Source organism: Nerophis ophidion, linkage group LG02 (genome assembly GCF_033978795.1).
Source record: "Nerophis ophidion isolate RoL-2023_Sa linkage group LG02, RoL_Noph_v1.0, whole genome shotgun sequence".
NCBI lineage: Eukaryota > Metazoa > Chordata > Actinopteri > Syngnathiformes > Syngnathidae > Nerophis > Nerophis ophidion.
Window position 1 is genome coordinate 79310291 of NC_084612.1, and position 25120 is coordinate 79335410.

At 42.0% G+C, this 25120-nt stretch overlaps 1 protein-coding gene across 1 annotated transcript in view; it reads right to left on the reverse strand.

The window, feature by feature from the left end:
- Positions 1-25120, reverse strand: part of LOC133548266 (ephrin type-B receptor 2-like) — a 345771-nt gene that overhangs the window by 20837 nt on the left and 299814 nt on the right. Inside the window, exons 5-8 of the mRNA XM_061893583.1 lie at positions 19251-19586; positions 7078-7202; positions 5792-5954; positions 172-280 (exon numbers count right to left, since the gene is read on the reverse strand). Of these exons, the coding sequence (XP_061749567.1) occupies positions 172-280; positions 5792-5954; positions 7078-7202; positions 19251-19586 (733 nt within the window). The remainder of the gene's footprint in view (positions 1-171; positions 281-5791; positions 5955-7077; positions 7203-19250; positions 19587-25120) is intronic.

Consider the following 25120-nt stretch of genomic DNA (forward strand, 5'->3'; position numbering starts at 1 on the left):
GAGGGAAACAAACCTCACCATTACCATTAGCATTACCATTAGCATTACCATTACCATTACCATTATGCCCGAGCCGAGCTGCAGCTTTGAAGACGCTGACGGTCGCCGTCAAGTTTGAATTACGTTGAATAAAGCGTAAAGAATCCCACTAGACTGGAGAGGGCGACTCACCGATTGCACACGATGACGATGACCACCACGGCGATGAGGAAGACCAGGCCGGCAGCCGCAGAGCCGATGATGAGGGGCAGCTTCTCCCGGATGCTGATGTTGTACTCGGCTGCAGGAATAAAAATGACATAAAAGTCTCATTTAAGTGTTATTTTGAAGGCAACACATGATGTAAGTGTCTATATTAGCTTACTATCAAAATGACTTTAAAAGTCTTATAAAAGTGTTATAATGAAGACAACACATGACGTAAGTGTCTATATTAGCCTACTATCAAAATGACTTTAAAAGTCTTATATAAGTGTTATTTTGAAGGCAACACATGATGTAAGTGTCTATATTAGCCTACTATCAAAATGACTTTAAAAGTCTTATATAAGTGTTATAATGAAGACAACACATGACGTAAGTGTCTATATTAGCTTACTATCAAAATGACTTTAAAAGTCTTATAAAAGTGTTATAATGAAGGCAACACATGATGTAAGTGTCTATATTAGCCTACTATCAAAATGACTTTAAAAGTCTTATATAAGTGTTATTTTGAAGGCAACACATGATGTAAGTGTCTATATTAGCCTACTATCAAAATGACTTTAAAAGTCTTATATAAGTGTTATAATGAAGACAACACATGACGTAAGTGTCTATATTAGCCTACTATCAAAATGACTTTAAAAGTCTTATATAAGTGTTATAATGAAGACAACACATGACGTAAGTGTCTATATTAGCCTACTATCAAAATGACTTTAAAAGTCTTATATAAGTGTTATTTTGAAGGCAACACATGATGTAAGTGTCTATATTAGCCTACTATCAAAATGACTTTAAAAGTCTTATATAAGTGTTATAATGAAGACAACACATGACGTAAGTGTCTATATTAGCTTACTATCAAAATGACTTTAAAAGTCTTATAAAAGTGTTATAATGAAGGCAACACATGATGTAAGTGTCTATATTAGCCTACTATCAAAATGACTTTAAAAGTCTTATATAAGTGTTATTTTGAAGGCAACACATGATGTAAGTGTCTATATTAGCCTACTATCAAAATGACTTTAAAAGTCTTATATAAGTGTTATAATGAAGACAACACATGACGTAAGTGTCTATATTAGCTTACTATCAAAATGACTTTAAAAGTCTTATAAAAGTGTTATAATGAAGGCAACACATGATGTAAGTGTCTATATTAGCCTACTATCAAAATGACTTTAAAAGTCTTATATAAGTGTTATAATGAAGACAACACATGACGTAAGTGTCTATATTAGCCTACTATCAAAATGACTTTAAAAGTCTTATAAAAGTGTTATAATGAAGGCAACACATGATGTAAGTGTCTATATTAGCCTACTATCAAAATGACTTTAAAAGTCTTATATAAGTGTTATTTTGAAGGCAACACATGATGTAAGTGTCTATATTAGCCTACTATCAAAATGACTTTAAAAGTCTTATATAAGTGTTATAATGAAGACAACACATGACGTACGTGTCTATATTAGCCTACTATCAAAATGACTTTAAAAGTCTTATATAAGTGTTATTTTGAAGGCAACACATGACGTAAGTGTCTATATTAGCCTACTATCAAAATGACTTTAAAAGTCTTATATAAGTGTTATTTTGAAGGCAACACATGATGTAAGTGTCTATATTAGCCTACTATCAAAATGACTTTAAAAGTCCTATATAAGTGTTATTTTGAAGGCAACACATGAGGTAAGTGTCTATATTAGCCTACTATCAAAATGACTTTAAAAGTCTTATACAAGTGTTAAAATGAAGGCAACACATGAGGTAAGTGTCTATATTAGCCTACTATCAAAATGACTTTAAAAGTCTTATATAAGTGTTATTTTGAAGGCAACACATGAGGTAAGTGTCTATATTAGCCTACTATCAAAATGACTTTAAAAGTCTTATATAAGTGTTATTTTGAAGGCAACACATGATGTAAGTGTCTATATTAGCCTACTATCAAAATGACTTTAAAAGTCCTATATAAGTGTTATTTTGAAGGCAACACATGATGTAAGTGTCTATATTAGCCTACTATCAAAATGACTTTAAAAGTCTTATATAAGTGTTATTTTGAAGGCAACACATGACGTAAGTGTCTATATTAGCCTACTATCAAAATGACTTTAAAAGTCCTATATAAGTGTTATTTTGAAGGCAACACATGAGGTAAGTGTCTATATTAGCCTACTATCAAAATGACTTTAAAAGTCTTATACAAGTGTTAAAATGAAGGCAACACATGAGGTAAGTGTCTATATTAGCCTACTATCAAAATTACTTTAAAAGTCTTATATAAGTGTTATTTTGAAGGCAACACATGAGGTAAGTGTCTATATTAGCCTACTATCAAAATGACTTTAAAAGTCTTATATAAGTGTTATTTTGAAGGCAACACATGATGTAAGTGTCTATATTAGCCTACTATCAAAATGACTTTAAAAGTCCTATATAAGTGTTATTTTGAAGGCAACACATGATGTAAGTGTCTATATTAGCCTACTATCAAAATTACTTTAAAAGTCTTATATAAGTGTTATTTTGAGGGCTACACATGATGTAAGTGTCTATATTAGCCTACTATCAAAATGACTTTAAAAGTCTTATATAAGTGTTATAATGAAGACAACACATGACGTAAGTGTCTATATTAGCCTACTATCAAAATGACTTTAAAAGTCTTATATAAGTGTTATTTTGAAGGCAACACATGACGTAAGTGTCTATATTAGCCTACTATCAAAATGACTTTAAAAGTCTTATAAAAGTGTTATAATGAAGGCAACACATGATGTAAGTGTCTATATTAGCCTACTATCAAAATGACTTTAAAAGTCTTATATAAGTGTTATTTTGAAGGCAACACATGATGTAAGTGTCTATATTAGCCTACTATCAAAATGACTTTAAAAGTCCTATATAAGTGTTATTTTGAAGGCAACACATGATGTAAGTGTCTATATTAGCCTACTATCAAAATGATTTTAAAAGTCTTATACAAGTGTTATTTTGAAGGCTACACATGATGTAAGTGTCTATATTAGCCTACTATCAAAATGACTTTAAAAGTCTTATATAAGTGTTATTTTGAAGGCAACACATGATGTAAGTGTCTATATTAGCCTACTATCAAAATGACTTTAAAAGTCTTATATGAGTGTTATAATGAAGACAACACATGACGTAAGTGTCTATATTAGCCTACTATCAAAATGACTTTAAAAGTCTTATATAAGTGTTATTTTGAAGGCAACACATGACGTAAGTGTCTATATTAGCCTACTATCAAAATGACTTTAAAAGTCTTGTATAAGTGTTATTTTGAAGGCAACACATGATGTAAGTGTCTATATTAGCCTACTATCAAAATGACTTTAAAAGTCTTATACAAGTGTTAAAATGAAGGCAACACATGAGGTAAGTGTGTATATTAGCCTACTATCAAAATGACTTTAAAAGTCTTATATAAGTGTTATTTTGAAGGCAACACATGATGTAAGTGTCTATATTAGCCTACTATCAAAATGACTTTAAAAGTCCTATATAAGTGTTATTTTGAAGGCAACACATGATGTAAGTGTCTATATTAGCCTACTATCAAAATGACTTTAAAAGTCTTATATAAGTGTTATTTTGAAGGCAACACATGAGGTAAGTGTCTATATTAGCCTACTATCAAAATGACTTTAAAAGTCTTATATAAGTGTTATTTTGAAGGCAACACATGATGTAAGTGTCTATATTAGCCTACTATCAAAATGACTTTAAAAGTCCTATATAAGTGTTATTTTGAAGGCAACACATGAGGTAAGTGTCTATATTAGCCTACTATCAAAATGACTTTAAAAGTCTTATATAAGTGTTATTTTGAAGGCAACACATGATGTAAGTGTCTATATTAGCCTACTATCAAAATGACTTTAAAAGTCCTATATAAGTGTTATTTTGAAGGCAACACATGAGGTAAGTGTCTATATTAGCCTACTATCAAAATGACTTTAAAAGTCTTATATAAGTGTTATTTTGAAGGCAACACATGACGTAAGTGTCTATATTAGCCTACTATCAAAATGACTTTAAAAGTCTTATATAAGTGTTATTTTGAAGGCAACACATGAGGTAAGTGTCTATATCTTGTGTAACTTGACAAATGCACACAAGTTGCATCTTAATCACTAATATTCCTACTACTATTCATCCAATGTTATGTTTTTATTACTTCTTAATGTAATTCATATTTATATTTTAAATTTGACCTTTATTTTATCATATGTTTCATATGATATTTGTTTTAGATGGCTTTAATTTGAGTTATTCTCCAGTGTGGACACCTCAAAGGTGGCCTTTTTATGCTCAAATCCTCACTGCCATGTTTTGTTTTTGCTTTCTTATGACCAATAATACTGTGTGTGTGTGTGTGTGTGTGTGTGTGTGTGTGTTGTTGTATTCAATATGAGGAGGTGTGAAGAAGTGATGCCATAACATTGCATCTAATAGTCAATCTCTCATTTGTGGTGACATCCATCAAAATGAGGGTGGTCCCAAAAAGGAGGGATTTTTCAAATTGACTGTGTGTCGCTTTTAAAAGTGCTCCCCCTCTGGTCAGCATATGAAACAACAAGTGTGTGTAAGACATTGAAGTGCTTCCCCTCTGGTCAACATTTGAAATAACAAGTGTGTTTAATAAATTGAAATGTGCCCCTTTTGATTCAAAAATAATAATAGTCTATAAAGATATACTGTAATAGTTTGAAATAATGAAAATTAAAAACTAATTACAAACAAAAAAATATTATTTTTTTTTTTTATTAAAAGCTTTCTTTTTCTCACAGTGTGTTGCCTTTTTTTTTATAGAATTGGAAACCATTTCTCGTATTCTTTCTGTGTCTGTAATATTGCAATATTTTCTCATAAAATACATACTTTTTCATGTAAAATGATTGCTTTTTAATGCAAAACAGTGACATTTGTCAAACAAAATTCTGACTTCTATCACAATATTGCATTTTTTTGTTGACCTTGTAAAATAAAGACACTTTTGAGTAATATTATGACTTTTGCCATGATTTTGCCAAGTAAAATTCCGATTATTATAATTTTGCTAACATTTGAAGCATTTTCTTGTAAAATTGTGATTGTTATTGAGTAAAATTCCAACTTTTATCATAATATTGCACAAATGTTCTACGTTTTTCTTGGAAAATGTTGACATGCGTTGAGTAAAATGACGACTTTTATTATAACACTCCCAAAATTCTAAGTTTTACTTGTGAAATTTCAACTCATTTTTCAAAACAAGCTCTTTTATATTGGCACATTATGTATATATTATATATACAGTATTTACATATTACTCATCTTTATACATCTAGAAAGGACCTAAAGAGGGACGCATTTTTCACAGGTCTCAAGAAGCTAACACACACAATAATGTGTGTGTGTGTGTGTGTGTGTGTGTGTGTTTTCTCCTCTTCTTCCATTGTTTGTGTTGGTTTTGTTCCGTTTTGCGCATGCCTTTGTGTTTGCGACTTGCCTGCGTATAAAAAGTGTGACCCGCAGTAAATCAAGTGAGATTTGAGTCCAGTCTCACCTTCAGTCATGGTCTGGAAGTACAGTTTGCCGCTGTAGCGTCCGAAGCCGGCGACGGTGCGGGCCCGCACCTGGAAAACGTAGATGTTCCCCGATTTGAGGCCCCGGATGAGCGCAGTGTTGGTCTGGCTTCTGAGGGTGGTGGCGTTGTACTCCGACTGGTCCTGGGGCAGGACATGGCTCAGTCCAAGGAACATCTATTTTCATGTCCACGCGGCCATTTCAAATACCACCGACAGTTTTATAACAAGACTTTCAGTCCATTGCAAACTTTTATAACTGGTCACCTAAAAAAAGCTGATTTCATTATGTCGGAATGTCGCGGTCAACATTTCTGTTCAATTTCGAGTCCTGATCCTGAGATCCGATACTTTGACAATAGATTATAGAAGTGAACATGTTTTACTGCAACTAACACAGTTTGATGAAGCTGATCATATCAATTTTAGATTTTCAGTGTGGTTGTTAATAATTGTTGTTGTGTAATAATATTTTGGTATTGAATGCAATTCTTTGAACACAATAACGTGGCGGCTGCACACCAACTTGACCAAAGCAGAAACTATCATGACCAAAACACCCAAAAAAGATGATTTTGTAATAATAAAAACAAAGAATGGGAAAATATCCATCCAATCACTCGTTTGTCGCAGTTTACCTGACACATGAAACGTGACACACTGGCTGGTGCACGGCCCACTTCAGCCGCCAGATGGCAGTAGAGTGTTGGGTATCTTACAAAGTGCTCGGTGGCACTTCCAACTTTGACCACAGCGCCAGTTGCTATGTAAAGTGGCGCTTTCCATCATTTTCAGCAGACTGTGTCATTGAATTATTAACCCACCACATTTCTCTCCTGCGAGATCCCCCCAGAAGTGGGGTCACATGAATCCCATCCCTACTGTAAGTATTGATGGATACGTATCGACGTCTGGATTGATCACCCCTTCTTTACATCGGAACTTTAGTGGTTAGTTTCTTGTGCGGTCCTGCTCATGTGTGCAGCATGCTTAGACAATCTGTGATAATGACACTTTCCACCACGTTGGGCGAGGACTGCTATCTTAGAAGCGGCTTTGCTCTGTGGATAAACCACACATTTGTTTCTGATTGTTCTCAAATCAGGTGCAAAAGTCCCATGTCTAATGATGATGTAATAGTTTGTGCTGGATCCAGGAAAATGTCATACGGATCGGATAGGGATTGCTGTCCTCCAAAAAAGGACTTTTAAAGGCCGAATCAGTCAAATGTTGCAAACTTTGATGGAATAAGAAGAAGAAGGCGTACCTTCTCGTAGTATTGCAGCTCATAGTCCAGGATGACTCCATTGGGCTGGTCGGGCTGAGACCAGGACAAGGTGATGCTGTCCACGGTGCGGCTCACCTGGTGCATGATGGACACGCTGGACGGCGCTGCCAGGACGGAGACAACAAAACAAAACAAGCGTGTAAACAAGAGGATTGTTGCTCTGGTTGGACAATATTCTGATCCTTCACATCTGCTTGTCTTCGCAGCATTCCAAAATAAAAGCCTCCAGAGAGGCTTTGTTAGCCTGCACATTTCATCCTCATCATGTAATTGTCCTATTTTCCCTCCGAAAGAAGAGCTGCAAGCACCACAGTGGTTTTTCTCTGCCATGTATTTTGCTTATGAAAATGTTTGGATTGTGTCTCGCTGGCTCATTTTGTGTTCTGAAGGAAGAGAAACCAACGGACTGCAACTTCCTTCAAGGGAAAAGTCCGCCAACAACCGAGTCAGTGAGAGTCGCTCTAGTCTGTACTGGCTCACCTGCACTGGCATCCTGTGCACTTAAGATGTGACTTTAAGGTTTTACTACTTACGTATAAAATACTACACGGTCTAGCTCCATCCTATCTTGCCGATTGTATTGTACCATATGTCCCGGCAAGAAATCTGCGTTCAAAGGACTCCGGCTTGTTAGTGATTCCCAAAGCCCAAAAAAAGTCTGCGGGCTATAGAGCGTTTTCCGTTCGGGCTCCAGTACTCTGGAATGCCCTCCCGGTAACAGTTCGAGATGCCACCTCAGTAGAAGCATTTAAGTCTCACCTTAAAACTCATTTGTATACTCTAGCCTTTAAATAGACTCCCTTTTTAGACCAGTTGATCTGCTGTTTCTTTTATTTTTCTTCTATGTCCCACTCTCCCCTGTGGAGGGGGTCGGTCCGATCCAGTGGCCATGTACTGCTTGCCTGTGTATCGGCTGGGGACATCTCTGCGCTGCTGATCCGCCTCCGCTTGGGATGGTTTCCTGCTGGCTCCGCTGTGAACGGGACTCTCGCTGCTGTGTTGGATCCGCTTTGGACTGGACTCTCGCGACTGTGTTGGATCCATTGTGGATTGAACTTTCACAGTATCATGTTAGACCCGCTCGACATCCAGTGCTTTCCTCCTCTCTAAGGTTCTCATAGTCATTATTGTCACCGATGTCCCACTGGGTGTGAGTTTTCCTTGCCCTTATGTGGGCCTACCGAGGATGTCGTGGTGGTTTGTGCAGCCCTTTGAGACACTAGTGATTTAGGGCTATATAAGTAAACATTGATTGATTGATTGAAATACCTTTGCCAGGGCTATTGTTGTGTTTTCTGGGCACACACAAATAAGAGGCGATGGAGTTTGTGGCTGACATCCATAACTTGGGTGGCCAACCACCTGCTGCCCCCCCCCCAGTGTACGCCACCCGCCCAACAACCATTACCATTAGTTCTGGGCGGCACGGGTCACCCCCCCCCCCCCCCCCCCCCCCCCCACAGAGAGGCGCAATGTCTGCGGTGTGTGTGTGTGTGTGTGTGAGAGAGAGAACAGGAAAGATTTATGGACATACCTCCTGCCTCCAAAACACACAGTCCCACACACTTGGTCCCCCCAGTCCCGACAGTAAAGACCTAAGTCCAGGACACGTGTTCCCAGAGTAGCAGGCTAGAAGAAGTGCGGTGCAGAGTACACTACAATCTATTTATTATTATTTGAGGGGTTCCGGTTTGGTAACCGCAGAATTATGTCTCTGCTTTTTGCAGATGATGTGGTCCTGATGGCTTCATCTGACCGGGATCTTCAGCTCTCTCTGGATCGGTTCGCAGCCGAGTGTGAAGCGACCGGAATGAGAATCAGCACCTCCAAGTCCGAGTCCATGGTTCTCGCCCGGAAAAGGGTGGAGTGCCATTTCCGGGTTGGGGAGGAGACCCTGCCCCAAGTGGAGGAGTTCAAGTACCTAGGAGTCTTGTTCACGAGTGAGGGAAGAGTGGATCGTGAGATCGACAGGCGGATCGGTGCGGCGTCTTCAGTAATGCGGACGTTGTACCGATCCGTTGTGGTGAAGAAGGAGCTGAGCCGGAAGGCAAAGCTCTCAATTTACCGGTCGATCTACGTTCCCATCCTCACCTATGGTCATGAGCTTTGGGTCATGACCGAAAGGATAAGATCACGGGTACAAGCGGCCGAAATTAGTTTCCTCCGCCGTGTGGCGGGTCTCTCCCTTAGAGATAGGGTGAGAAGCTCTGCCATCCGGGAGGAACTCAAAGTAAAGCCGCTGCTCCTCCACATCGAGAGGAGCCAGATGAGGTGGTTCGGGCATCTGGTCAGGATGCCACCCGAACGCCTCCCTAGGGAGGCGTTTAGGGCACGTCCAACAGGTAGGAGGCCACGGGGAAGACCCAGGACACGTTGGGAAGACTATGTCTCTCGGCTGGCCTGGGAACGCCCCGGGATCCCCCGGGAAGAGCTAGACGAAGTGGCTGGGGAGAGGGAAGTCTGGGTTTCCCTGCTTAGGCTGTTGCCCCCGCGACCCGACCTCGGATAAGCGGAAGATGATGGATGGATGGATGGATTATTTATTATTATTATAGTTTTACTGCCCTGTTACGACATCATTTGGTAATAATTAGGAAATGTAAATAAACATTTACAGAATATTTTGTATCAGTATAGATTTGCAACCTATAGTCCAGTGCGTGTAATATATGGAAACATATTTTTTTCTGCCACAATGTAGTGGGTGTGGCTTATGGTCAAATCCATCATGGGTGCCCGTTATGAAACCACCAAACTGGTTATGTTCATCTCCAAAATGGACGCCGAGCCAAAGAAATGAGCCTTCCTTAATAAAGCAATCAGTCGCTCCACAGAGAACTCAGGAGTATCTGGTTACGGACGCACGTAGACCCAGGCGCAGCACGTAGACCCAGGCGCAGCACGTAGACTAAGGCGCAGCACATTGACACAGGCGCAGCAAGTAGACCTAGGTGCAGCACGTAGACCCAGGCGCAGCACGTAGACTAAGGCGCAGCACATTGACACAGGCGCAGCACGTAGACCCAGACGCAGCACGTAGACTAAGGCGCAGCACATTGACACAGGCGCAGCAAGTAGACCTAGGTGCAGCACGTAGACCCAGGCGCAGCACGTAGACCCAGGCGCAGCAAGTAGACCCAGGCGCATAAATCTGCATAATCCTGAAAATGTGCGTGTTTCCGCCTTTGTAGTCCGTGGGGACTCCGTAGTCGATAATCTTTTTCTTTGTCTCTATCTTCTTGTTTTGTGACATTCATCCTTCACTGTTACCATTTCTAACATAAAGTAGAGTAAAGTTCTTATACACACGGCATAATAATAAAACTCCTATGTTGAAGCACATCAAGCGGTGTGGCCTCATTGCTTACCAAAGTCTTACTAAAACATTTTGATAGATTTTTGAGCGCCGTGTGTAATTTTCAATGGAACATATAAAATCTTGGTGTTGTATACTTGAGTCATATTGTAGTCTACACATATCTCTTATGGTTGACTGCCATCTACTGGTCACACTTATCATAACACCATGTGCCAAATAAAATGGCTTCGAGGTGGGTAAGCAAAACCAGAATGAATCCATACATTAGGCACACCGGCTTCTAAGGCACAAATGATTTTAAGTGCGCCTTATAGACTGGAAAATACGGTATATAAGAAAGGAAAACACATATACTGTACAGTACTGTAAGCAAACAAAACCTAAGATAAATAAAAATAAACAATCTGTAAACTAAAATAAAATTAAAAGAAAGATAAAATGAACGAAAACACATAAATGGAAAAAAAAAATCCACTTCTCCTACATGGACTGCACTTCAAGCGAGTATTACCACGTTCAAGCAGGGAAGATTGTACTGTATGGAGGGATTCTTCTTCTTTTATTTAAAAATGTAACTTAAAGGCCCCAGTTTGAACTGTTCTGAAAGGCAAACAAACAGAAATAAAAATACTTTATCATTTTTTTTAACATATATTTAATTACCCCCATTAGATTGAAATGTGTCTCTCAGTATGAAATTGAAGTTGAAAAGGAGCGCCATCAAGACTATCTTCTTCTTTTACTGTACTCACAGTGACATTCACAGATAGAACATCCACATTTCCTTGTGTTTGTGGGTGTTGAATCTTCTGTCTGCAGGGACTGTATTCAACCCCCCTTCAGCTGGGCCTGGGGGGGCAGGACAAAGCCCCTAAATCCACATTTCTCTTGGTAGTAAAAATGTGTTAGAAATATCTTCTAGGGTCTCACAGCAGCTGTTCCTGGGGGCTTGCATTCAGGTCTACACTGGCTCCTGGGTTCTGTCAGCCACTTGTGATGGCGGCATCAGGAGTCATGCACGCCCGGTGTGGCTTTTACGCCCGTGACGAGGTTCCAAAGTCAGACTGGACTTGAATCAAGCGATAAACCATCTGCAGGACTCCAGCGGCATCCATTTCAAGTAGGAGCCCTTTCTGAAGTTTGGATTTTAGGGGCCTAGGAAGGTTCCTGAGAGCACATGAAGAGGCTTAATGGCCACCTCTGCAGGAAAATCCTCTGCCATCCATGACGTGACTACACAGATGTATTTATTGGTCCTATGACTAATGAGCAACTGTGTCTACAAAAACTGGATATAACAAATATAAATATAGATTATGTTTCACATTTTATATGCACTACAGAAACACCGTCTATTTGATTTTTTATAGTTATTGTATTCTACTTAGAACCCATCCGTTACCGACTCCATAGAAATCCTATTACATTGAAATCATTACACTGTACAGTACTACTGTTCTTGTGCTAGTCATTGGTCATCAGTCGTTGGTCATTGGTCATCAGTCATTGGTCATTGGGCTAAATAAGGGACCTTGAATACTACATTTCATGCCATCGCTGTCACGTTTGGCGAGGTCGGGTTGGGGTTTGTTCTCCCGGAAGGCAGAACAGACGGCTCCAGACGACAGCGAGAGGTAGGAAATGATTTGTTTCTCATAAATCATAAAGGGGACAAAAAGACAGAACAAACAAAAGAAAAAGGTGGCGATCGCACGGGAAACTAAAGAAACACAGGAGCAACAATCAGGAGCATGAAAACGTAATTGTTGTGTCGAGCAAACAATGACTGTGGCGAGCAACGTGAATAAATAGCTCTCTGATTAGTGATCAACAGCAGGTGAAGGTGCCGAGCACTAATCAGAGGCAGGTGACACCAATTAGCACCCATGGTAACCAAAACAAACACCCAAAGTGAAGGGAAGCTGCATGTTGATGTGTGTGTGCTGCATGTTGATGTTTATGTGCTGCATGTTGATGTTTGTGTGCTGCATGTTGATGTTTGTGTGCTGCATGTTGATGTTTGTGTGCTGCATGTTGATGTTTGTGTGCTGCATGTTGATATGTGTGTGCTGCATGTTGATGTTTATGTGCTGCATGTTGATGTTTGTGTGCTGCATGTTGATGTTTGTGTGCTGCATGTTGATGTTTGTGTGCTGCATGTTGATGTTTGTGTGCTGCATGTTGATATGTGTGTGCTGCATGTTGATGTTTATGTGCTGCATGTTGATGTTTGTGTGCTGCATGTTGATGTTTGTGTGCTGCATGTTGATGTTTGTGTGCTGCATGTTGATGTTTGTGTGCTGCATGTTGATGTGTGTGTGCTGCATGTTGATGTTTATGTGCTGCATGTTGATGTTTGTGTGCTGCATGTTGATGTTTGTGTGCTGCATGTTGATGTGTTTGTGCTGCATGCTGATGTTTGTGTGCTGCATGTTGATGTTTGTGTGCTGCATGTTGATGTTTGTGTGCTGCATGTTGATGTTTGTGTGCTGCATGTTGATGTTTGTGTGCTGCATGTTGATGTTTGTGTGCTGCATGTTGATGTTTGTGTGCTGCATGTTGATGTGTGTGTGCTGCATGTTGATGTTTGTGTGCTGCATGTTGATGTTTGTGTGCTGCATGTTGATGTTTGTGTGCTGCATGTTGATGTTTGTGTGCTGCATGTTGATGTTTGTGTGCTGCATGTTGATGTGTTTGTACTGCATGTTGATGTTTGTGTGCTGCATGTTGATGTGTGTGTGCTGCATGTTGATGTTTGTGTGCTGCATGTTGATGTTTGTGTGCTGCATGTTGATGTTTGTGTGCTGCATGTTGATGTTTGTGTGCTGCATGTTGATGTTTGTGTGCTGCATGTTGATGTGTGTGTGCTGCATGTTGATGTTTGTGTGCTGCATGTTGATGTGTGTGTGCTGCATGTTGATGTTTGTGTGCTGCATGTTGATGTGTGTGTGCTGCATGTTGATGTTTGTGTGCTGCATGTTGATGTGTGTGTGCTGCATGTTGATGTTTGTGCTGCATGTTGATGTTTGTGTGCTGCATGTTGATGTGTGTGTGCTGCATGTTGATGTTTGTGTGCTGCATGTTGATGTTTGTGCTGCATGTTGATGTTTGTGTGCTGCATATTGATGTGTGTGTGCTGCATGTTGATGTTTGTGTGCTGCATGTTGATGTTTGTGTGCTGCATGTTGATGTTTGTGTGCTGCATGTTGATGTTTGTGTGCTGCATGTTGATGTGTTTGTGCTGCATGTTGATGTTTGTGTGCTGCATGTTGATGTTTGTGTGCTGCATGTTGATGTTTGTGTGCTGCATGTTGATGTTTGTGTGCTGCATGTTGATGTTTGTGTGCTGCATGTTGATGTTTGTGCTGCATGTTGATGTTTGTGTGCTGCATGTTGATGTTTGTGTGCTGCATGTTGATGTTTGTGTGCTGCATGTTGATGTTTGTGTGCTGCATGTTGATGTTTGTGCTGCATGTTGATGTGTGTGTGTGCTGCATGTTGATGTTTGTGTGCTGCATGTTGATGTTTGTGTGCTGCATGTTGATGTGTGTGTGCTGCATGTTGATGTTTATGTGCTGCATGTTGATGTTTGTGTGCTGCATGTTGATGTTTGTGTGCTGCATGTTGATGTTTGTGTGCTGCATGTTGATGTGTTTGTGTGCTGCATGTTGATGTGTGTGTGCTGCATGTTGATGTTTGTGTGCTGCATGTTGATGTTTGTGTGCTGCATGTTGATGTGTTTGTGCTGCATGTTGATGTTTGTGTGCTGCATGTTGATGTGTGTGTGCTGCATGTTGATGTTTGTGTGCTGCATGTTGATGTTTGTGTGCTGCATGTTGATGTGTTTGTGTGCTGCATGTTGATGTGTGTGTGCTGCATGTTGATGTTTGTGTGCTGCATGTTGATGTTTGTGTGCTGCATGTTGATGTGTGTGTGCTGCATGTTGATGTGTGTGTGCTGCATGTTGATGTGTGTGTGCTGCATGTTGATGTTTGTGTGCTGCATGTTGATGTTTGTGTGCTGCATGTTGATGTTTGTGTGCTGCATGTTGATGTTTGTGTGCTGCATGTTGATGTTTGTGTGCTGCATGTTGATGTTTATGTGCTGCATGTTGATGTTTGTGTGCTGCATGTTGATGTTTGTGTGCTGCATGTTGATGTTTGTGTGCTGCATGTTGATGTGTGTGTGCTGCATGTTGATGTTTGTGTGATGCATGTTGATGTTTGTGCTGCATGTTGATGTTTGTGTGCTGCATGTTGATGTTTGTGCTGCATGTTGATGTTTGTGTGCTGCATGTTGATGTTTGTGTGCTGCATGTTGATGTTTGTGCTGCATGTTGATGTGTGTGTGCTGCATGTTGATGTTTGTGTGCTGCATGTTGATGTTTGTGTGCTGCATGTTGATGTTTGTGCTGCATGTTGATGTGTGTGTGTGCTGCATGTTGATGTTTGTGTGCTGCATGTTGATGTTTGTGTGCTGCATGTTGATGTGTTTGTGTGCTGCATGTTGATGTGTGTGTGCTGCATGTTGATGTTTGTGTGCTGCATGTTGACGTTTGTGTGCTGCATGTTGATGTGTGTGTGCTGCATGTTGATGTGTGTGTGCTGCATGTTGATGTTTGTGTGCTGCATGTTGATGTTTGTGTGCTGCATGTTGATGTGTTTGTGCTGCATGTTGATGTTTGTGTGCTGCATGTTGATGTGTGTGTGCTGCATGTTGATGTGTGTGTGCTGCATGTTGATGTTTGTGTGCTGCATGTTGATGTTTGTGTGCTGCATGTTGATGTGTTTGTGCTGCATGTTGATGTTTGTGTGCTGCATGTTGATGTGTGTGTGCTGCATGTTGATGTTTGTGTGCTGCATGTTGATGTTTGTGTGCTGCATGTTGATGTTTGTGTGCTGCATGTTGATGTTTGTGTGCTGCATGTTGATGTTTGTGTGCTGCATGTTGATGTTTGTGTGCTGCATGTTGATGTTTGTGTGCTGCATGTTGATGTTTGTGCTGCATGTTGATGTGTGTGTGTGCTGCATATTGATGTTTGTGTGCTGCATGTTGATGTTTGTGTGCTGCATGTTGATGTTTGTGTGCTGCATGTTGATGTTTGTGTGCTGCATGTTGATGTTTGTGCTGCAGGAGCACACAAGCATCCATGGAGTGAGAGGTCCTAACAAAGATTGTTACAATAGAAATGTTTTTGTTTTTCTTTCTTTCTCAAATCAGCAGTGGTGTTGCAAGACTATTTTTGGACCATAGGGCGCACCAGAATATCAGGCGCACTGCAGATGAGCAGCTCCATTCAGGTCCATTCAGCTCCATTCAGGTCCATTCGGGTCTATTCAGGTCCATTCAGGTCCATTCAGGTCTATTCAGGTTTATCCAGGTCTATGTTCATACAAAAGGTGCAGCAGATTATTAGGTACATTAAAGAAATCATATTATGATTCGGGACTTTTGTTTTTACAGCAACATTCTGGTGACAGATTGGCCAGTTTTGTTTTGTAAACAATCAATGGTTGTTTTATTTGTGGTGCATTACAGGAAATGGAAAAACGGTAACGTGTTTGGGTTTTTTAACGGTGAAATTTCAATTTTTTGTTTTCATTTTTTGTATTCATTATTTTTTTACCAAAAAATAAATTAAATGTATTGTACAATTTAATAGATACTTTGCTTTGGAATTTATATTTGAATAAAAAAAGTTTGTAAGGTATGGTGGTATAATATTTGTAACAACTTATATGTTACATGACCATATTTTTGGACCATAAGGCGCACCGCTGATGTATTTGGTTCTATTTTCATTGACATTAAAAGGATCATATTATGATTTATTTTCTACATGTAAACACTTCCTTGTGGTCTACTTAACATGTAATGACGCTTCTTGAATCAACATGTTACATTGATGATGTTTTACACATCATCTTCAAGCCGCTTTCCGACCTTTGCTTCACAAGATTTGGCGTTTGCGGGCACTCTTATTTACGTGCCTCCACTTAGACAGCGTTTACACAGCGCTATCTTTGCTACACCAGTAGTTTTTAGTGCTTCCATAGCGAGTCTACAGACAAGTTAGAACAGAACACCTACTTTGTATTAGAAATGGCGACAGATGCTCCACAACAAGAGGATAGACTAACTTAAGGATATCATTGACCAGGGGCTGGACTACAATGACGGACGCGTGCAAGTTTCCGGGATCCCAAATACACATCAGCAGGTACCAATAGGTAAGAAAAGTAGGTTTTGCATATTATTGCGAAACACAACACAAGATAATGTCTCCTATTAGGTGCCAGGTTGGGGTCCTTACACACACACCATGATAATAATACCTGTATGTTGAAGCACAGTACGTCTGACTATGGTAGTCGTAATGCTCTGACAATCCATCAAGTGGTGCGGCCTCATACTTGACCAAATTCATATGAAAACATTTTGACAGATTAATGTTCTATAGTCTCAATGAAACATCAACGTTTTGGTCTTGCTTGCTTACAAGTACTTGCTAGCGTCCTTTTTTGAACGGGCTTCAACCTGCAATCCACACGTATCTCTTATGTGTGACGGCCATCTACTGGTCACATTCATCTTAAAATTGCTTTGAGGTTGGAAAGCACAACTAGGATTAATACGTACATGAGGCGCACTGCCGAGTTTGGAAGGGAACAAAAAAGATTGGAAGTGCACCTTATTGCTCAAAAATATACATCACTTTTGAAGTGAGGATTGTAGAGTTATGTCATTATTTAGTACATCCATTTTCCACTTTGGTTTTTTTTGAAGCAGCAAACATGGATTTGTGATAAGTGCTTGGTGCTGACAAAGGAAATCATTCAGAAAGCGATCTCAATGTCTAAACTCTGTGTGTGTGTGTGTGTATTTGTGTGTGTGTGCGTGCGTGTGTGTGTGTGTGGGGGGGGGGGGGGGGGGGCTTAAAATATTAACTTTTGCAGCAGGTTGTCATCACCTGAGAAAGGTGTGCTGAGAGGGCATGTATTCTAAATGCAGCCTCTAAAATAGAAATGTTGAATTATAAATATGTCCCCTTGCTCCCCGGCCTGGATTAGGGTGGGTGGTGGTGGGGGGGTGGGGAGGGAGGGGGGGGGGGGGTGTATGTTGACTTGCACGTCTCATCCCTCTGAAGGTGGACAATCAGCAGTAGCCTGAAGGCGTGTGCATTGACAGGATGTTAATTGCGTCCAGCCGAGGGAAGGAGTGTGTGATGTTTGATGCCGAGTGATCATTCCTGTGATCACATGACCTTCCCTTTGAAGGCAGATTTGGATGTCTTCTCCGGTCTTGTGCTGATGGAGCCAGAAGTGCTCACATGACTCCTGAATCATTCAAACATGCCATCAATTACTTGACTGATTCCACAATCCATGTGCTAATTCTCCACCGGGATGACATCATGAAGTTCACATGGAAGCACGCACAGCTTGTGGAGGTCACATGATGTCGGAGATCACGTGACCTTTCATCTCGCTTGCTCCACATCTCGGGCCGGGAAGGAAAAAATGCAACCCAGGGAATCCATTTTTGGAATCCCTTGCTTTAAGGACAGCTATGGGTGGAATCGTCACACAACGTGCAAACTTTGGCTCCATTTAGCAGGAAACAATCACAACAGAGCTCATTTGGATTTTCCCTACACTTTGAACCCTGCGGCTGCAGCTCATTGATGTTTTCTTCTTCGCTGACGGTGATGGCATGAATGAACTAGAAACAAAAACAGCACGATGGCATGGCTATAAACAACTAAAACAAAAGACTTACTGGGACAAAAACCAGAGGCATGAAGAGCAAGGTGTGTGGCAGGTGATCAAAGGCATGAAGAGCAAGGTGTGTGGCAGGTGATCAAAGGCATGAAGAGCAAGGTGTGTGGCAGGTGATCAAAGGCATGAAGAGCAAGGTGTGTGGCAGGTGATCAAAGGCATGAAGGATGTGCAGCAAGCAGTAAGCAATATGCAGGCATGAAGGCAACATGCACAGTTCCCAGACCGATGGACAGAAAGTACATGATTTAAATAGTAGCTGTGGTAATGAGAAACAGGCGTGGCAAGGTGGGAACTAATGAGTAACCATGGTGACAAAGAAAACAAGGAAGTGCAAACGCAGGAGATGGATGTCCAAAAAACTAAACATAACATGATCAAACATAACACCTGCTTCACAGGTATGACACATGCATATATACATGTTCAGTGCACTCACAGTGTCATTCTACATATAGTGCATACAGTGCAGTGAGTGCACTCACAGTGTCATTCTACATATAGTGTATACAGCACAGTGAGTGCACTGACAGTGTCATTCTACATATAGTGTATACAGCACAGTGAGTGCACTCACAGTGTCATTCTACATATAGTGCATACAGTGCAGTGAGTGCACTGACAGTGTCATTCTACATATAGTGCATACAGTGCAGTGAGTACACTCACAGTGTCTACATATAGTGTATACAGTGCAGTGAGTGCACTGACAGTGTCTACATATAGTGTATACAGTGCAGTGAGTGCACTGACAGTGTCTACATATAGTGCATACAGTGCAGTGAGTACACTCACAGTGTCTACATATAGTGTATACAGTGCAGTGAGTGCACTGACAGTGTCTACATATAGTGCATACAGTGCAGTGAGTGCACTGACAGTGTCATTCTACATATAGTGTATACAGTGCAGTGAGTGCACTGACAGTGTCTATATATAGTGCATACAGTGCAGTGAGTGCACTGACAGTGTCATTCTCCATATAGTGTTTACAGTGCACTCAGAGTGTCATTCTCGCAGCAAAGTGCTGGTGGAGTGGGCCGGCGCTCACTTACCCGCCTGGTTGGTGGTGATGTTGACGGAGGCGTACTGGGGGGAGTACGGGCTCTGGTCCGACACCCCGTTGACCGCCTGCACCTCAAAGGTGTACTGCGTGTGGGCCAGCAGGTCGCTGATGTAGACCCGGGGCTCCGTCAGGCCCAGCTGGCGGGGCAAGAACTGAACGTTGTCCCCGCAGCGCGTGCAGCCTCCCCGCCCGCCGCCGCAGCTCTTGCAGATGATGTTGAAGACCACGTCCTCGCGGCCGCCCGAGTCCCGGGGAGCCACCCAGTCCAGCATGACCGAGGTCTCGTTGACGCTGGAGATCACCGTCTGTGGAGCCGAGGGCACCGCTGAAAGAGGGGAGACATAACCGAGTCATTAACGCTGACATTCACACTCAACAGGGGACAAGAATACTACCAGGTGACAAGAATACTACCAGGTGACAAGAATACTACCAGGTGAGAAGAATACTACCAGGCGACAAGAATACTACCAGGTGACAAGAATACTACCAGGAGCACGCAGAACACTTTCAGTCTCCATCAATCACAATGCTGATATCTCTTGGCTGTGGGGGTTCTCATCCTTAGCATACATTCTGCACACTAAGGGCCAGACCCAACCCGGCGTGTGCAAACTCTAAAATGTTGGTGTCATTTTACTACTGAGACCGCCTTCTTTGTGCGCGCTTTTCACCATGGAGACACTCATTTACTGCACACTCATGTTATCTCGCTCCTGCCTAACACGTGACCTCAACTTCCCCCTTTTTGCAGTGGATTAATATTGGCCTGCGGATCAATGGATCGCTAGGAGGATGCTTGATCAAAAAAAAAAATTGGAAACATTTCCAATAATTTATCCCAATTGAGAATGAATGAGCAAAATACAAAGCTTTCCATATCCCGCATTTCTCAACAGGTTTCAACACCTTTCATTCATCTTGGACAATCAAACAATCATTTGATTGGCATAGCTCGGTTGGTAGAGTGGCCGTGCCAGCAACTTGAGGGTTGCAGGTTCAATTCTCGCTTCCGCCATCCTAGTCACTGCCGTTGTGTCCTTGGGCAAGACACTTTACCCACCTGCTCCCAGTGCCACCCACACTGGTTTAAATGTAACTTAGATATTGGGTTTCACTATGTAAAGCGCTTTGAGTCACTAGAGAAAAGCGCTATATAAATATAATTCACTTCACTTCACTTCACATTTTACAAATTCAGAAAAAATCCTGGAATTTCCGAAATTCCCAGTTTTCCAAAGCCCTTTTTTTACCTCTTGTCCCAAATATTTCACAGTCCACATTTTCCAGCAAAATCCAACTATTCCACCATCAAAACATTCCTTTTGAGAAAAAAAAAATTTTCCGTACGGATCTCCGTTTCCCTGAAACTCCAAAATTCCAATTCTCAATTCAAACTCTTTTTACCTCAACCGATTGGAAGAATTCCAACACCAATCCATTCATAAAATCTAGCACAATTATTAGTCTCCATATTTCCCCCCAAAATCCCAGTTTTCCAGAAATTCTCACATTTCCAGGAAATTCCCTTCCAAATGAATGTCTATATTCAAAGTTTTACAATGCCCCAAATTCTCCAAATTGTGCGCCACTTTCAACCTTTCCACCATCCACACACACTCTTCCAGGATCTCGTGAGGCATAACAGCTTTTCCTTTTCCCCAAATTCACAGTTTTACTGAAATTTCCAGGAATTTTCCCCAACAAATGGGCCAAATACAAACCTACAAATCCCACATTTCACAAGCGATTTGAACCGTCCCAACATCCTCACACTCCCCTCGCCCTAAATGGTAAATTAGTTGTACCTGTATAGCGCTTTTCTACCTTCAAAGACACTACTTCCACATTCACCCATTCACACACTTACTACATTTACCCATTCACACACACATTCACACACTGATGGTGGGAGTGGCCATGCAAGGCCCTATGCAGGACCCATCAGGAGCAAGGGTGACGTGTCTGGCTCAAGGACACAATGGACGTGACTAGGTTGGTGGAAGCTGGGGATGGAACCAGGATCCATCAGGTTGCTGGCACGACCTCTCTCCCGACCGCACCACGCCCCCCTGGGGTCTTAAGGCCTTCACACGCCATCCCCTAGCGGACTTGCAAACTGTGGCAGAGTGATGATGTCGTAGCGTGAGATTTGATGGCGTTACATCCACACGCCAAGATTGAGCAGATGAGGCTAAAGCTAATTATTACTCAAATCTCATCCACCGTAATAAAAACGATCCTAAATTTTTGTTTAGTACGGTAGCATCGCTAACCCAACAAGGGACTCCTTCCAGTAGCTCCACCCACTCAGCTGATGACTTTATGCAATTCTTTAGTAAGAAAATTGAAGTCATTAGAAAGGAGATTAAAGACAATGCGTCCCAGCTACAACGGGGTTCTATTAACACTGACACGATGGTATATACGGCGGATACTGCCCTCCAAAATAGTTTCTCTCGTTTTGAGGAAATAACATTAGAGGAATTGTTACAACGTGTAAATGGAATAAAACAAACAACATGTTTACTTGACCCTCTTCCTGGGAAACTGATCAAGGAGCTCTTTGTATTATTAGGTCCATCAGTGCTAAATATTATAAACTTATCACTTTCCTCGGGCACTGTTCCCCTAGCATTCAAAAAAGCGGTTATTCATCCTCTTCTTAAAAGACCTAACCTCGATCCTGACCTCATGGTAAACTACCGACCGGTGTCTCACCTTCCCTTTATTTCAAAAATCCTCGAAAAAATTGTTGCGGAGCAGTTAAATGAACACTTAGCGTCTAACAATCTATGTGAAACCTTTCAATCCGGTTTCAGGCCAAATCACTCCACGGAGACAGCCCTCGCAAAAATGACTAATGATCTATTGCTAACGATGGATTCTGATGCGTCATCTATGTTGCTGCTCCTCGATCTTAGCGCTGCTTTCGATACTGTCGATCATAATATTTTATTAGAACGTATCAAAACACGAATTGGTATGTCAGACTTAGCCCTGTCTTGGTTTAACTCTTATCTTACTGATAGGATGCAGTGTGTCTCCCATAACAATGTGACCTCGGACTACGTTAAGGTAACGTGTGGAGTTCCCCAGGGTTCGGTCCTTGGCCCTGCACTCTTCAGCATCTACATGCTGCCGCTAGGTGACATCATACGCAAATACGGTGTTAGCTTTCACTGTTATGCTGATGACACCCAACTCTACGCTGTGAACGGGACTCTCGCTGCTGTGTTGGATCCGCTCTGGACTGGACTCTCGCGACTGTGTTGGATCCATTATGGATTGATCTTTCACAGTATCATGTTCTCATAGTCATCATTGTCACCGACGTCCCACTGGGTCATTATTGTCACCGATGTCCCACTGGGTGTGAGTTTTCCTTGCCCTTATGTGGGCCTACCGAGGATGTCGTGGTGGTTTGTGCAGCCCTTTGAGACACTAGTGATTTAGGGCTATATAAGTAAACTTTGATTGATTGATTGATATTCTTCCCAGACCGTGAGCGCGGATGCGTGGTTCCACGCTGCATCTTTCTCCAGGGCTGCTCCACACAAACAACGCTCCCTGGCAGGATTCCCATTCACTGGAGTAGATTTTCCGAGCTGCTGCCCACATTGAAGTGTTCCCCGACTAAAGTGGCTGAAAGACGAAGGCTCGGTGAGAGCGACACATTGCAGGCCAAAGAAGACAAAACAAAACAAGCCACGATAAACCAAGGGACTCCTCCCACAATTTCTGGACTCTCCAATCGATGGCTTCTGGTGAAAGCTGCTTTGTAAGGCAGCAATTAGGAGATTGGTGCCTCTGCTTCTTGGTTGCCAAACAAAACTCCTCCTCAGCGGGACGGAGATGCTGAGGAGGAGTCCCACCCCCCCTTTAGTTTGGGCTTCAATGGTGCCGAGCGGTGCTGTGCTGAAGCGAGTGACGAGATGCTCCACAGCAGCTGCTGGACTCCCACAGCCGGGCTTATGCAAATCTCTTTGTTGAGGCCGCTCCTTTCAGCCGCCGCAGAGAGAAAGCCAAGGAAACACAAACGCCAGCAAAACCATGAAAGGGGCGGAGTTTTGTTTATTTCAGACCTAGGCTCTTTGCTATCAAGCCTGGGTCAGCTTCACATTCAGCTTCATCGGCAGGACCAGAGCGCCAACGTCCTCTGCTCTGTCTTCCTGCGCCCTCCGTCTGATTTAGTTTTTAGTTTATTAAGGATCCCCATTAGTCTACACCGCAGTGGAGACTATTCTTCCTGGGGTCCAGGCAAAAAACATCACACAACCAAGGAACAAACGATTAAAATGCAGTACAACATGATCCAATAATAAATTGTCATAATACAAAAATAGCAACAACAAAGAACCAAAAAATACTAATAGGTGTTGTTACTTAATAATTTTCATACCAAAGATAAAAATAGCAATATAAAAATAGATATACTGTATACCATCCATCCATCCATCCATTTTCTACCGCTTATTCCCTTTCGGGGTCGCGGGGGGCGCTGGCGCCTATCTCAGCTACAATCGGGCGGAAGGCGGGGTACACCCTGGACAAGTCGCCACCTCATCGCAGGGCCAACACAGATAGACAGACAACATTCACACTCACATTCACACACTAGGGCCAATTTAGGGTTGCCAATCAACCTATCCCCAGGTGCATGTCTTTGGAAGTGGGAGGAAGCCGGAGTATACATTTTTGCAAAAATAAAACAAAGAACCAATGGGCTAAAACACATTAGTGTACCAAAGACAAACAATAAGTGACGAAAAAGTATCATCCATCCATTTTCTGCTGCTTATCCCATAATCAATAAAATACTCAATAGTCAATAAAAACAGTCATGACATTAGGTACAATCTAAAATAATCTCTTTACGCAATACTTCTCCTTTTAGTTTATTCTTAAAGCCCGATGTCCGAGGCACGCCGGCCCGGCAATGCGCGTCTCGTCTTTGGAAAGCCGCGCCATACGGAGGACAACGTCCCATCGGAGCGAGGGGGCCGGTCCTGACCGCCACTGACCTCTGACCCCCCGCCTCTTCTGCTGACGGGTGTGACATGTGACAGTTCGCACACACGTGACTCGCGAGTCTTGTGTCCGATTGAGTCCACTAGGACTCCGCTAGGAAGCCGCACCGCTTGATGGATTGTCGGCGCATTACGGCGACCATAGTCAGACGTACTGTGCTGCAACATCTCCTAGTATTATTATGTTGTGTGGATAAGGAGCCCAACATGGCAACTACTAGCAGACATTATCTTCACAATATTATGCAAATTCAACTTTTGTTACCTGCTGATATTTGGGATCTGCATAAGTTCCCAAAATCTGCACCATCGTCGATAAGCTTTTCTCAATCAATCAATCAATGTTTATTTATATAGCCCCAAATCACAAATGTCTCAAAGGACTGCACAAATCATTACGACTACAACATCCTCGGAAGAACCCACAAAAGGGCAAGGAAAACTCACACCCAGTGGGCAGGGAGAATTCACATCCAGTGGGTCGCCAGTGACAATGCTGACTATGAGAAACCTTGGAGAGGACCTCAGATGTGGGCAACCCCCCCCCCCCCTCTAGGGGACCGAAAGCAATGGATGTCGAGCGGGTCTAACATGATACTGTGAAAGTTCAATCCATAGTGGCTCCAAGACAGCAGTGAGAGTCCCGTCCACAGGAAACCATCTCAAGCGGATCAGCAGCGTAGAGATGTCCCCAACCGATACAGGCGAGCGGTCCATCCTGGGTCCCGACGAGCGGTCCATCCTGGGTCTTGACTCTGGACAGTCAGTACTTCATCCATGGTCATCGGACCGGATCCCCTCCACAAGGGAGGGGGGGACATAGGAGAAA